Source organism: Chenopodium album, chromosome 18, assembly GCF_948465745.1.
Source record: "Chenopodium album chromosome 18, dcCheAlbu1.1, whole genome shotgun sequence".
Taxonomy (NCBI): Eukaryota; Viridiplantae; Streptophyta; class Magnoliopsida; order Caryophyllales; family Amaranthaceae; genus Chenopodium; species Chenopodium album.
In genome coordinates this window covers 50,088,117-50,103,333 of record NC_137851.1, presented here as the reverse complement: position 1 = coordinate 50,103,333, position 15,217 = coordinate 50,088,117, and the positions used below count along the sequence as shown (strand labels likewise).

Sequence of the window (15,217 nt, the reverse complement as noted above, 5' to 3'; positions counted from 1 at the left end):
CAAGCAGCTTTGCTTATTTTGTATTTTGGATCCTGAAGATACCCTCAAATGCTGCATTTTAGATCCTTCAGAATCTCTTGTTTGTGCACACTTTGGGAGAAAAAGATCCTTTGCAACCATGGTTCCAACATCTAGTCATAAATGAGCAAGTATAAACCCATTACAGCGTGTTCTTTGGTAAATGTGTGCACACGTGCTAAATTTGCATGAGGTACTCGTATGAGTCCACGCACAATATCGGTTTACTTACATTCGCAACATCTATCATCTGTTGGGGTATTTCCAATAATAATGTTATGTGTGGGAGGTTATCCCACATGGAAAGAAGAAGAGGTGAGGTATTGTTTATATTGTAAACGATTAGATATGAATTATGAGATGGACCTTAGTAGTATTTTACACAAGTGGGCTAAGTAGTTATAAGGGTTACTTGATCATTGGTATTACAAGGGTTACTTTAAGTTGGCCCACACGATGTGGCTGGTCTCACACAAGACGAGCCCTAACACCAAAGTTTAAATCATTTTAACTAATTCGCCGGTTTATTTTTTAAAATTTCTTCCTTAAACTATGTAGTTTAGGAAACCAAAGACTTGTATTAACCTTCCTTGCAGTTGTAGTTGCAATCCTCTCGGTAACACTAAGCTCTGCATTAACCTTTCTACATTGAAGGTTTCCCTTCTCTGAAACTTCAAAGATACGATATTCCAAATCAGCCAAAATTCAATCATTACCAATACATGTATGAACATTACTTTCCCTTAGTTAGGAAAGCCTCTACATAAGGAAAAATGAGATTGAGGGGTTGAAAAAATAATGAAGAATGTGAAGAGTGACATGTAACAATAAGAGTATAAAGTATTTGTACACAGGTTATCACGGCGTTGTGTTTTCCAGGGCAGCAGGCTATACAGTCATTTGCTTCATATATTGGCTTACTGTTGGCAAACAGATCAGCATATTGGAAAATTGTTAATCCTCCTTGGGATCGATTAGGAAGGGAATAACATCTGTTAACTGCTTTTCTCTGGTGGAATTACTTGCAAGAGCTCAACGTTTAGATTAAATGTAGCTCCGGGCTGCAGTCACAAGGCAAAAAGGATGAACATAGCCCATATTGAAGATAAATGTCAGAATTTCAAAACACCGGACCAAGAAATTCAGTTCATGCTATATCGTCTTTTAATAAATCTTTTAAATGACGAACAGACTGATGTTTCTTTTGTTCATTATGTAAGATCAATATGATGGGTTATGGAAAGTGAATCATAGCTGTTTTTTATGTCTTCAACCAAATATAAACATTCTCACAAATGCAAAAAAGGCAAAGAAAGAGAAGTCTAAGTGAGATGAAAATTTGACATGCTTTTAATAATAAACTCTAATGTCAGCTTTTGTTTTCAAATGAACCATGCAATAAAATTGAACAAAGCTGATCAAATAATGCAAGTACTTATCAAAAATTACCGGAATCTCGTTTGACCCTTTCTTCCCATATCCGAGTTCTGGGGGAACTATCACAGTCCTCTATTGCATTTGAAGCCAAACACCCAAAAGAGAGGAAGAGAGAGAGATCAGAGAGATAGAGGAGAATGTAGAACTTAGCTTGTGAATAATATCCGAAGGTTGTCAACATAAAATAATTAAGACTATTATAAGAAATATGCGGTTTAGATGATGAGGGAAGAACACTGCACCTTGCCTCCCAGCTTCATTCCTTCAACAATACTGTACAAAGCTGGAGGAGGTTTAGGAGCTGCCTGGGCAGAAAATAATCCGTTTGGGTTATCAACAAACTCGCGCTTCCGTTCTCTTCCAGGAGTAGAGCCGACTTGGAATACATATGGCTGCAAAATGTGCAGGAAGAAATGCAGAAGCTGAGTATTGCACTGCAGACAACACACTATACTGATACTTGGAAGTTGTAAAAGGGCATAGGCCAGAAAAGGTTAGTTATCTTGAACATTTGAGTGAATTGACAATAAAGCATAAGCATCTATATAAGATAGAACAAACAAGAAAACATAAATAAACCTATGTCTGCAGAAAGCTGGGCAATAGTCCAATATTACTATCTTCAAAATGCCAATTATAAAACATCATTTACTAAAGTGACAATAAAAGGAAAGAGATGGGCAAAAAACATAATAACCTGTGCGATGATCCGGTTTCCAGCCAAAAGCTTAGATTCTCGACTTGAGACAGCTGTTATTCCGCGATAAACACAATCAAAATGAACCTGTAAACCATAACCCCAGAGTAAGCTATTTGAAATAATACATGAAGAGGCACAAAAAATCAAAAGTAAAGCACACCTGAACTATTGATCCCTTTACAGCCACTGGTCCCCTCCCTTCATCAATATCATAGTACTTTAATCCATCAGCTGCTTCCAAATTCACACAAAGTTCATGTTTAGGTGAGCTTACAGAAATGCTAGGAAGAGGAACAAGAGGGAAGGGGGGATGGGGTGAGGGAAAAACTATATCTCGACCAAGAAAAAGACTATAATAGCCAAAATAAAGCAATCTACAAGGAAGTGACACAGGTATATCCTACAGTATCATCTTGATGAAAAACCAATTCTTTAAAATAGCAACAAATCCTAGATGATTTAAACAATCATTTTCCAAGTATCTATTTTCTTTTCACTTTTTTGCTCTAAAAATGGCCTCTTCCCTGCCTCTTCTCTTACAAGAGTTACAACACACCAATGAAGGAGAAAAGGGAATAAAAAAAAGAATAGTTGTGCCGCTTAATTCTATAAAAGCTACTGAAATTGAAAACATTGTAGTGTTGCTGCTGCACTTATGTCCTCGTCTCTCAACCAAAGTTTAGGAGTAAAATGTCGCCATGCCTATGCACTTAAATTGGATTGAAATTACATTGGCCACTAATTGAGGGTTTGCAAATAGCCATTTACTGGCTTCAAGTAGTTTAACAAAATCTGCATACGTATTGACTTCACCAAAGAGATGCCATCAACACAATATAAGTTGGCTGTCATTGCAGAATTGTTTGGACTAGATTATACTCCATATGTTATACACCTCCATTATTGTCTTACTCTGACAACCCAATTTAACATTCTGCATGTATAAAGTGTAACAACTAGACACCTAAATAGACTGTACTTTGCGCATGATGCTTTATATTTGTTGAGCTATCAGAAATTAGAAACAAATCCAACTCTGATCAACAGGTCAAAGAAGCGGACATAGCCTTGCACAAGGATAAATTTATGGATAAAAAAGATCATTATTCCTTGTATTCATCTTCAGCATGCAGAGGCAAGAGGCTGTTACATAGTTTTATCCCAGGGTTATGGAGACCATTGACATCGAAACAAAGGGAATTATTCAATTAACATTTTTCAGAATTTTTGAGCCACAAAGAATTGAAATCATGAAGTTAAAAATAATTGATTCGACTCGAGTCTGACAGCTCTTTTACAAGCATCAGTAGTATATATTAAACAAACAACGAATCAACAAACAAGTATATATCCTGCAAATGGAGGTTTCATTGTTTCAAGGAGGCCCAATTCTATGAAATAGAAACCCAACATCAAAACCAACAATCTTATGAACCATTAAAAAAATCATTCGAGATGCACATAAATTTTCAGTTCCACCCTCAAAAGTCCAATATCACATCAATTATCAGGATAACCTAACTTGACACAAAATTACAGACAAAAACCCACCAAGAAAGCAAAAGTTTGCAACTTTATAAGAACCACATGTGCAAAATCAACAAAAGAACAAATTAACATTGCATAAGATACATCAAATTCAATCAATTATTCATTTCCACTTAAAATTCAATCATACCCACATGAGAAAAAATCATCAAAATAGTGCCAAAAACAGCTAAAAATATCATCATGCAGTATTATAATAGAAAGAAATCAAGTAAGAAATAAATCAAGAATTAAAGAAGTAAACTAACAGCTAGTAAGATAATCTTCAAGAGGGATGGTTTTTCTGCTCCTTCTCTCTCTTGCAAAGGAAGGAGGAGGCAATGAAATGAGGGTAATTGACAGCAAAGGAGTTAGAATTGCACATCTTCTTCTGAAAAATGGTGTGGAAAGAGGGAGAATCACTGCTTGTTCATCCTTACTATTAGGCTTTGTTTGGGTTTCTCTGCATTTTGAGATGATTTGATGCTGGGAAATTGCCCATTTGCCTAATGTGTGTGTCATTTTTTGGAGTCAATCTTTAACCAAATTTCATGCCTATCTTTAGTTATCCAAACAGCTTGTGCAATGTGTAGTGTCCCCCACATAACTAAACTAAAGGGTAGCCTTTCTAGTTTATGATTGTGATCCAAATTTGAGGTTTGTATAGGGGTTGTATTTAAGCTATGTTCGGTTCATCTTATCTAATTTAATTTAGTTTCCTTTTTTTCTAAATTAATGATAACTTAGTTGAATATGAATTATTCACTTATGGCTATTTGAAGATAGGTCGAGCATATTATTAAGGACTTGTTCACTTCAGCTTAATTTCAGTTCAGTTCAATTCAGTTTAGTTCAGTTCAACTTATTTCAGCTCCTAATTTCCTTCTTTTATAAAATATTCATTTCTGCTCTATTCAGTTCAGTTCAATTTAGCTCATCTCCAATCAGTTCAGTTTAGTCAAGTTCAGCTCAGTTTAGTAAATGTGAACAAGCTCTAAATTTAATTGATTTTCAACAAAGTAATGATATTATGTAGAAATAAACTTATACGAATATATTTTAAAGTTAGTATTACTATCGGTATCTCATCTTGCCACTAATAATTAAATCAAAAGATAGGTTTATCTTGGATTATTAATGACATAAAATAATAGACCATATAAACCAATTTTGGATATATTTAATTATCAACTTAAGCTTTTGATTACGTTGATATGCTAACATTGTGTGAAGCATCGGTGTAACAAGAATGTCAGTGTGACTAGAATTTCAAATCTCATCCACCTCTTCGATTCAAGAAATATACAAAGCAATCAATACAAACGACTCCAAGAGGATTACCCTTACAAAAATATTATTCCTCCATTTCAATATGATAGTCCCATATAGAATCAATCACATAAAATAAGAAAAGGAGAATATTTAAAATCTAACATTGATGTAAAAAACAATTCATAAATAATTTTGCCTTATTTAAATTTTTTTATTTTTTTTAGGAAAGCATTAGCCATAATTGCATAAATCAAGGGAGTAATTTCTTTATTTAAAGTCATGTCATCAATTCACAATCAATTAATTTAACCAATTAGAATTTAATATGTATAAAATAGGAAATAAAAACTAAATTAAAGGTGGAATACATTCAATGTGGGTAGATCTTTTTTAAACGCCCAAAATAGTATATGGACTACTCCCTCCGTTTAATTTGTTAGTCCCATATACTATTTTGGGCGATTTAAAAAGATCTACCCACATTGAATGTATTCCACTCTTAACTTAGTTTTAAATTCCTATTTTATACATATTAAATTCTGATTGGTTTAATTAATTGATTGTGAATTGATGACATGACTCTAAGTAAAGAAATTATTTCCTTAAATTATGCAATTATGTTTGATGGTTTTCCTAAAAAAATCAAAACAATTTAAATAAGACAAAACTATTTATGAACTGTTTTTTTACTTTAATGTTAGATTCCAAATATTATATTCTTGTTTTCTTATTTTATGTGATTGATTCCATATGGGACTATTATATTGAAACGGGGGGAGTAACAAATTGAAACGAAGGGAGTAGTTTAATTTTTTAGTTGAGTAGATCTTCTAATAATAAATAAATAATAATATTTTTAATAATATTAAAAAAATTTGAATTGTGACAAATGTAAAACTCTCACTATTACAATTGAAAATGAACGGAGGAAGTAATCAGTAAAACTGATATGAAACTAGACAAAATTAAGTTTATGAAAATGAAAACATATAAAATTATAACTTCCACCACTCCAACAAAGAATGGTGGATTATGACATCATTGGAGAAACAAGTCAATTCCATATTTCCATTATAATTGAATTTGAATGTATTTAGTTTAGAAGGGAAGGTAGGATAGTGTAACTTGGAATGTAAAACGAGTTTATATTAAACTTTATGCTTTTGGAAAACGCATTAGCGTAGATTTTGAGCTTAATGTTATCAATATTTTTTGCCCCTTTTTTGGAAGGAAAATTGATTTGCACACCAAATTGCTTGATAGAGACAAAATGGCGGGCCTTGTGAGCATTAACAAATAACAAATTGGATGGTTCCTAAGAATGAGGAATAAATGGCAAGGATTTGCTTTTACAAATTTAAAAAAAAATATAAAGAGGAGTGCTTATTTCGTTACTAGTTTACTCTACTACTTAATTCAATTGTTGTTTAATAATCGCAAATGAGAGATGCACAAGTTTTTAAGAAGAAAAGATAAACAAGTATAATATGAATGAGATTAAAATAAACTCTACCTTTTGTCAAATAAATTATGTTGCAAATATTTTGCAAATTTTCAAAAACTAAATACATTAATGTTCATTACATAACATAGGAAGTACTGTGCATCCTAGGCAATGCCGCGTGTTGTCAATTTTCATGATCTTTGTGCTTAACTTGCTTAGCTTGATTTTTAGAGGCAAAAATGCATATAATGCAAATTCAAATGCTATACTCTATATCGCAAGATTAATTTTAAATTCTTAATTTCTCAAGGGATGTCAAAAGATTCATATACACAAAATTTATTGGATAAAAAAAAATAGAAATGTACTGCGCTCTGATAAACTTAAACCAAAAGAGAATGTGTATAAGATTAGAATATTAGTACAATATTTTTGCCACGTATTCTATCCACTCTTTATTATTCTTCACACTTCCTATTTATGGCCAAAGATGGGTGTGATAAGTGTTATCTCATTAATTACTCTTTAATTTGTATCACTATTTTTTACCCTACCATGTGTGTGTACTTGTACAATTCTATTCAACAACATTCATTTCTCGAAAGAGTCCAAGCGTTTTTCCTTTCCAATCTAATATTATTTTTCTTTTTCAATCTAATAAAGTAATAATAATAAAATAAATAAATAAGTACCACTTATCTAAATTCTTGTTGCTACATTTAGGAAGTGCTCTATAGTCTATATAGAGCTAGTTGTTCACCAAAAGATAAATAAACCTCCATTTTAGAGATAAAATCCAATTTTATAACCATTTTATTTGTCTTTTTTGGCAAATAGATGCATTTTTGTTCAATTAAATTATATTTTGTATTATTATTATTCCCCGTTATATATAGTACTTTGTAGTAGTATAAATGTATAATAACATTATTGGCTAATATTTTATTTAAATTGCACAATGGGTTTCGTTTGGGGTTTATTTAGCACCTTTTAAGTAATGTAGCTCCTCTTATAAAAAATAACTTTTATATAAAAACCAATTAACCACCATAGATTTACATGAACCACGAGTATAATAATTAATAACAAGTGATTAACGTGGTACGTGGACCTTGTTTAGGCCATTAATTGTGTCATGTTAGGTCATAAGAATTAACAAGTTAAAGACAAATAAATTCACCAAATATAAGAAAGATGATTGCTGTCTGCAATTGCATTTACTTACAATTTTCCAACTTAGTGGTCAAAAATAATATAAAATGTTATCTTTATTAACCAAATTTGTAGTAAGAGTTTTAAATTGGTATTAATCATTGCATTGTCTTACCACTATAATTGTTAGTAGGCTAACAACCCTCGTCTCTCCATTTTGTTTCTACTCAACGGAAATTTCTTTTGTCAACTTCCAATATTATTTTGACTTCTTTTGTCATTGGATTATGCTCTAATAATGCTCGTTATTTGATTGAAAATATTTATCTATTTAGTGAATAATTTACCCATATATTTTATTATCGATATTTAAAATACTAATAAAATATATTCGCAAGCTAAAAATTATATACACAAGTGGGTAAAGACTTACATATATACTCGATGACATGAGGGAAAAGTTGATTAACCATAAAATCTTGTGACAATTTTTTCATGTTATTGGCGATGACATGAATAATTAAATATTGTTAAGTACTACTGTAGTACTTACTAACTTTCAAGCTTTGTTTGACTAAGGGTCAATAGATGATCTATATTGAATTGATTTTTGAAGAGTGACAAGTATCAATAACAATATATAATAATTAAATTAGATAAATACGTAATAGACACTCCTCCGTATTAACTTCTAACGCAACCTCTATAAATTAAACAATGCCAACTAATTGACTTTTTATAGTGTTATTATTGATGTAGTGATACCAGTCAACTCCATTGATTGATTACTAGTGTCAGCTAACCACAATACTTCTTCCTAGTCCGTTCTTTAAGATTCACAACCCTTCAACTTTTGCAGCATACAACTAACTATGATATATACTTTTTTACTAAAATATAAATAAAAATAAATATTATTCCGTAATATGTAAATACATATTATTGAATTATTTCAAAAAATTGAGTATTCCCAAATTTTACCAGTAGAATATTATTAGTGATCAAATTTATGCGTCTACAAGCGTATATATAACATCAATATAATTGTCGCATCGTTTGGCATCCATCATCCTTGATCCTTTGCCTATATGAAGTTGGCGGAGCTAAGTTTGTTGGTATTGGGTAAAAAAAGTGATGTAGTTCATGTTATATTCTAAAGTACATAATAGTATATACTCCTATAAAGCAAAACAGGACATAGTTATGAGGGGACATGTATTTCTTTATTCACCATTAACATTACATTTTTTAAATTTCTAGGGCACATGACTTTGTTTGTTCTCTAAATGCTATATATAGTATTTATTGGAGGGTTTTCAAGATTACTCTTACTCCCATTATAATTAAGGCACATTCGCATCGAGGTTTAGTGGATGCTCTAGGCGTAATCACGCATTTTGTAAAGGGTTCATTCCAAAAACCCATTAATATCTAATTTGGAGATTATTCTCTATGCAATAATAATGCTAATATAATAAAGAATTATTATATTTTTGGAGGTGATAGGGAGCCTGTCGATACTCGTACGTAATATATTATATTATAAATTGAGCATCTGTACTAGGGTACATATTATACATGAAGGACATATATATATAAGTGTGTTGTGTATTTGATTAATTAGGTTTTGCATGTAACACGTATTTATTCTAAATCATATCACTAATATATAAAGCCGGTCTCGCATCCAGGCCAAAATACATCGACACTTGACATTTTAGTTTTTCGCCAAGTGACGAGCCACGTAGGTGTTAAATAGGTATTATTGTGACACATAGTATGCTAACTAAGTGAATTTTGGATAGATTTTTTAAGATTAAAATGTTGTATAGTATAGTGTTTTATTATCAATATACTTCTAATATTTCATATATACACAATTAATTATAACTTTTTATAAATATATTATAACTCAGTATTATTCCCATCATAAAATTCGTTTTAAAAAATTCTTTAAAATGAGATCCATTTATAATATGTTTATTAGAATTAATTTAAGTGCAAAAATATCAAATTAATAATAACATAGATATTTATATATAAATAAAACTACAAAAAGTACACTATTATATAAATGAGCGATATGATATCGAATGTCGAAATATTTTACATTATTAAAATGGGGTTATAATATCGTATTTAACCTTCAAGCTAAAAAGTTTAGGACAATCTGGGTATCGTCCGGGCACAAAACTAGTTATTACCTATATGCTCGTAGAATTTGGATGAATAAATCTTTAATATAAGAATTGAAGATTAATTAATCATACTATAAAAGAAATTTATATACAAATACAAATATATATTCCACTAGTTAACCTAAACTAGAGAAGATGGTGGAGCTTACCCTCACGGAAATAAGAATAGAATTAATCAATGGTGTAAAAATAAGCAGAAAAAATACAAGAAAATAAAAGGCATATATAATATATCTTGAATTGATACTTTCCTTGAGAAGGAAGTTTGATTAGCAGAACGTAAATATGAAGACTAATTGAGTGGTAGTTACTAGTTAGCTGCTACTCCCACTAATGTCAACCTTGCCTTCAATGTCAATCCTCTCTAATCCATACAACGTATATACTCGTATATAATTATAACGTGCTACTCCTAATTCCTAAATCCTAATGCATGTGATATACCAAGTACATTTCATTAAGCAATACTTTTTTTTTTTTTTTTTTTTTTTTTTGAAACAATTAAGCAAGACATTCTTTAATACGAGTTGTTGGAAAAAGTTTTTTTTTTTCAAAAAAAAAAAAAATTATGATACGGAGTACTGTACATTGGAGTGCATATATTTTGAGTATTAATTGTGTGTTTGGAGAATTTTTTTGGATAAAAAGTATAAAACTAACCAACATGCAAAATTAAGTCATGCTTAAGTTATACTCCATTGGTTTTAAAATGAATGAAACAACCAGCAGCTGAGATCTCCGGGTTGGAATAACTACATGATTCTTTTTAAATAGGTGTTACTGTAAATAAAGTTTCATAATATCAACTCTTTTATTTTATTTTATTAGGGGACTAACGCGCGTGATGATGTGCGCACGTGTTTGAGTAGGTTATTTGACTTGGCCTTATACCACAAATTTAGTTGTTGATAGTTAACATTAAATAGGGCAAATATGTGAACAAATATTTTTAGTGTCCTCACATATTAATAAGAATTCAAAAAAAGAAGCAGCTGACATTAATGAGTATAAATGTGTAAACAAACATTTTTACTTTTTCACGGGTATAAATGTCCTTAATCTATTCATAATAGTTTGCTTGAACTTTTTAAATGTTATTATTGTAGTTGTTGTTGTTATTAAGGATAAATTTTACATATAGTTTATTGTATATATTTATGATCTAATGTATTATCAAGTGTGTTTAATTTGACCATATCAATTATTCTTGAACAAATGAAATTAAAATCTAAGAACATATATTACTCCGTACATCTACTTAAAATTGTCAATTTGTGCAAAAATAATCTAGTTTAAAAGTTAATACTCCGTACTCTTCTTCTTTTTTTTTTTTTTTCTTTTTCTGAAAAGGAGCAAAGCATTAACAGCAAGATAGTCCATAAGTACATAATCAGAAATATCATCAGGAATGCTATTCTCCCAAATCTGCTCTAAACCATTAGGAAGATACTTTGCCAAATTGTGTGCCACCACATTTCCTTCACGCTTCACATGTGACCAGTAGAGCCTTGTGTAACTGTAAGCTGCTCCCAAATTGATAGCATCGTTGAGAATTGCATCAAGGTCTGTTAGGTGAGTAATAAAAAAAAATTTAGTAATATTCTAAATTTATTGATAATATAATAATCCTCCATCACCATATTATCTTCTCAAAGAGAATGTATTATGCATGCATGTGTATAGCTTTGATTGTAGAGTCATTGTAGAGTCTTAACTTTGAGATATACTCTTTCATCATCAGATTAGGGCACTTACAGTTCTGTAAGAAGCCGTTCCTAATCTACAATATGTATCTTTTATTAAAAAAAAAAAAAAAAAAAAAAAAAAAAAACTTTCAGTAAGGCCCTCTTCACTTCACCTTAAAAAAAATAATATTAAGGGTCTGTTCACATTTACTGAACTGAGCTGAATTGAACTGAACTGAACTGAACTGAACTGAAATGAATATTTTATGAGAGAGGGAAATTAAGAGCTGAACTGAATTAAACTGAACTGAACTGGACTGATTGGAGCTGAACTGAACTGAAATTAAGTAAATGTGAACAGGCCCTAAGTAAAAATAATTTCAGTTCAGTTAAATAACTTCAATTCAGTAAAAATAATTTCAGTTCAACAAAAATAATTTCAGTTCAGTAAAATTAATTTAAGTTTAGCAGAAATAATTTAAGTTTAACAAATATAATTTTGTTTCAGTAAAATTAACTCGGTTAGAACCCGTGCGATGCACGGTTTATATAAAACCTATTTTTAATTTGTACATTTTAAAAATAAATCGCTTTTATACATGAATATAAATAAGAATTATGTATATTTTGTAATTTTAAAATTTTTTATTTTCATCAAAATTATGATATAGTATCTATTCAACGTTGTCTAATTCATAGTTCTGTAGGAGGTCATTTATTAGTGTGCTATCTAAAATTGTTTCAATTTCCTACGATAAATTGATAGGTTTTAGTTGTAATGTCGTAGAAGCTTTTAATATTTAAGTTTCAAAAATGTTAAATATGATAGCTAAAAAAAAAAATTAAAAAAATGACATCATCATTGCATTTAAGCGGGAGATTTTTTTATTGAGAAAGCGACATGTAGGCAATGGTGACGTCAGTAACTTCTGTTTTAGTAATAGTTAATAGATGTCGTAAAAGTTTCCAATATTTAAATTTCAAAAATGTTTAAATATGATAGCTCTACAAAAAACAAAACAAAAAAAAAATGACATCATCATTGCATTTAGGCGGAAAATTTTTTATTGAGAAAGCGACACGCCGACACGTGGGCAATGGTGACGTCAGCAACTTCTGTTTTAGTAATAGTTAATAGATTTCTTTTTTTTTTTTTTTTTTTGACAGGAATAGTTAATAGATTTCAGTTTAGCACAAATAAGGTGAAGTGAATGGGGTCTAATACTTTGTGGTCCATAATTAGGTATTCCTTGAATCATACCTACGGTACGGAGTACGCTAACCGATTTTCTAAATTGGTACGAGCATATATGAAAAAAGATATTGGAACATCTATACTATGCAAGTATGCATTATATTAATGTAATAATTATCCAATGACACTCATGCTTATAACTCCAATGCAAGCATTTCTTTAATCTAGCTCCTCTAAAATAACAAAAATTACTACTATGTGTTTTAGAGGGACGTCTAATTTAACGGATCTTGTTGGAATATTTTTTTTTTTTGGTGCAGACGAGAGGCTAGGTCCCAAAAAAGAACATAAAAATAAAAACAGAAAGCTAAGGTGGAACAAACTGTGGCACAGCCATACCCACCACATCATTATGTAAAATACGATCTAAGGCTAAAGGGGGGGACTTGAATCAACTCAAATTTATTGTTCTGATTAACTCCTTGGTTGGCTAGCCAATCCGCGGCTTGGTTCGTTTCACGATAAACATGCTTCACTTCAACTTCCCATTTTGGCCTTCGGATTAGATTCTTGCAATGTTGGACCTTGATAATTACTTTTATTATCTCGTTGGAATATGTACTTTCATAATATCCATTTTTCACAATTTATTAAAAATTTGTAGTCAAAGACATTAAGAGTCATAGCAAAGGCAAAGTGTTCATCATAGTTTGTAAAATAAAAGTAAACAAGAAAATACAATACTTAGATAACAATCTAATATATTTAGATTCCTAAAATAATATAAATTTGGAAATAAATGTCAAAATCTTATCTAACACTCCTAGAGCGGCTTTCGTTAGCTTTTGCCTAATATAAATTAAATTATTCTTTATACTAATTTTGTGCCCCAGGCGATGCCCAAATTGTTTATTGATATTGATACATATGTAGATTCCCGTAACTCATAAATTATTCTAATTAAGCTTTGCTAAAAATATTCAACATTCAAATTATAAACCCTATTTGCATGAAATCCTAGTGGAAAAAATGCCATTTGTAACCCCCTATTTGTAACGGGCAATAGTTTGCCAGTTACAATAAACCTATTTGTAACCTCCTTTTTGGCTCAAATCTCTCGTAGCCACATACTTATGTATGGTTAGTTGTTACCGACACTACACTTACGAAAAGTTGGAATTTTCCTTGGCTAATCGTATGGCTTAAGTATTGTTATATCGTGGCTTAACTAATCGTATAACTTTATATTATTTAATATACAAATTTTTGTATGCGGGTGGCCACATGGTGTGACAAGGGTTACTTGTAGGGTGTTACTGGTTTGGTCAGAGGTTACTTGTAGGATGTTACTGGTTTGGTCAGGGGTTACTTGTATTCTAGGGTTACTTGTATGGGTTATCTGTAGGGTGTTACTGGTTTGGTATGGGGGTTTAGTCTAGGGTTAGTTGTAGGGGTTACTCAGAATACAGTAACACCTACAAGTAACCCCAGAATATAAGTAATACCTACAATCCCTGACAAAACCAGTAACACCATACAAGTAACCCCTGCCACATCATGTGGCCTGTCACACTGAAAAACCTCTATATTTAATAATGGCTGAAATATTTTTATATAGTGGCTTAAGCACTGTTGAAATTTTTTTTTTCCTGAATTATTTGAAAAACCAATATGACATAAAAATATTAAATTTATAAGATAATTTTTTTTTTTTTTTTGAAACAAAATTTATAAGATAATGATTGAAAGCTATAATTCAATTTATACATAAAAGTGTTCTAAACCAATTAGTTTATCCTAAAAATCTATCCAAATTTTATTGGAAACAAAACCTTAAACTAACTTTTTATTCTAAAAAATCTATCTAAATGTATTCAGCTTTTTTATCCTACAAAAATATATCAAAATAAAATCATGTGCCATACTAATTGTAACACCCCCAAATTTCCCTGTACGAAAATACCAGTATAATACGTATAATTATACCGTAGAGATAGACTTGGGCGTATTAACGTCGCGTGATTACGCAAGGCTACTCAAAACTTACTAAATAAAAACCAATACTTTGCAGCGGAAACTTCAATACTCTTTAATTAATTAAACCATAATAATAACCATTGTCATGAGTACTCAAAATAAAACATAAAGACCAACATTCCTAATCTAGGTGAAACCATTCCTGGGACTCCACATGCTCAATCATTGACTCTACCTGAAATTAGTCAACACTGCTTACCATTAAGGTAAACAGGGCGAACCAAAACAAATAGGAAATACGGATTAGCAAATTATGCTAAGTACGATAAGTGCAAGATAATGTAAACTCAATTTATTTGCAAACATGCTTTAAAAATCAATTCCAATAATTAATCCAATAAATTCCAAACTCATTATTTTAAAACCGATTCCAATGATTCAATATTCAAAATAATACTTAATAAAACCAATTCCTTTATTAAGAACCAATTTCTTTTAATCCAATTCCTCACCCTAGTGTGCACACCCCCCAAGCTAGTCTCCTTATATTACAAGGCTATTCTTGAGGAAAGACCCGGTCATACAAAGTCCAAGGCCTTATCAATAAACCAA

At 30.7% G+C, this 15,217-nt stretch overlaps 1 protein-coding gene across 2 annotated transcripts; it reads right to left on the bottom strand.

The window, feature by feature from the left end:
• Positions 1 to 712: 712 nt before the first annotated feature.
• On the bottom strand, positions 713 to 4,319 carry LOC145592518 (peptidyl-prolyl cis-trans isomerase FKBP18, chloroplastic-like). 2 transcript variants are annotated; one of them, XM_081649010.1, is made up of 6 exons: positions 3,952 to 4,319; positions 2,316 to 2,389; positions 2,153 to 2,239; positions 1,698 to 1,847; positions 1,468 to 1,527; positions 713 to 1,079 (listed from the first exon to the last, which is right to left on the bottom strand). In XM_081649010.1, the coding sequence occupies exons 1-6, from the start codon at positions 4,202 to 4,204 to the stop codon at positions 1,014 to 1,016; spliced, it is 690 nt and encodes a 229-aa protein (XP_081505136.1). In that variant the 5' UTR covers positions 4,205 to 4,319; the 3' UTR covers positions 713 to 1,013. The 2 variants fall into 2 exon arrangements, with proteins under 2 accessions (XP_081505136.1, XP_081505137.1); XM_081649011.1 differs by having other exon boundaries at positions 2,316 to 2,386; positions 3,952 to 4,317.
• Positions 4,320 to 15,217: the final 10,898 nt, after the last annotated feature.

Coding starts and splice junctions, on each gene's coding strand:
- LOC145592518 (XM_081649010.1), bottom strand. CDS start 4,204: ATGACACACACATTAGGCAAATGGGCAATTTCCCAGCATCAAATCATC. Junction 2,390..3,951: donor TGAAGATTATCTTACTAGCT/GTTAGTTTACTT, acceptor TGAATTTGGAAG/CAGCTGATGGATTAAAGTAC. Junction 1,528..1,697: donor GAATGAAGCTGGGAGGCAAG/GTGCAGTGTTCT, acceptor CAAATGCAATAG/AGGACTGTGATAGTTCCCCC.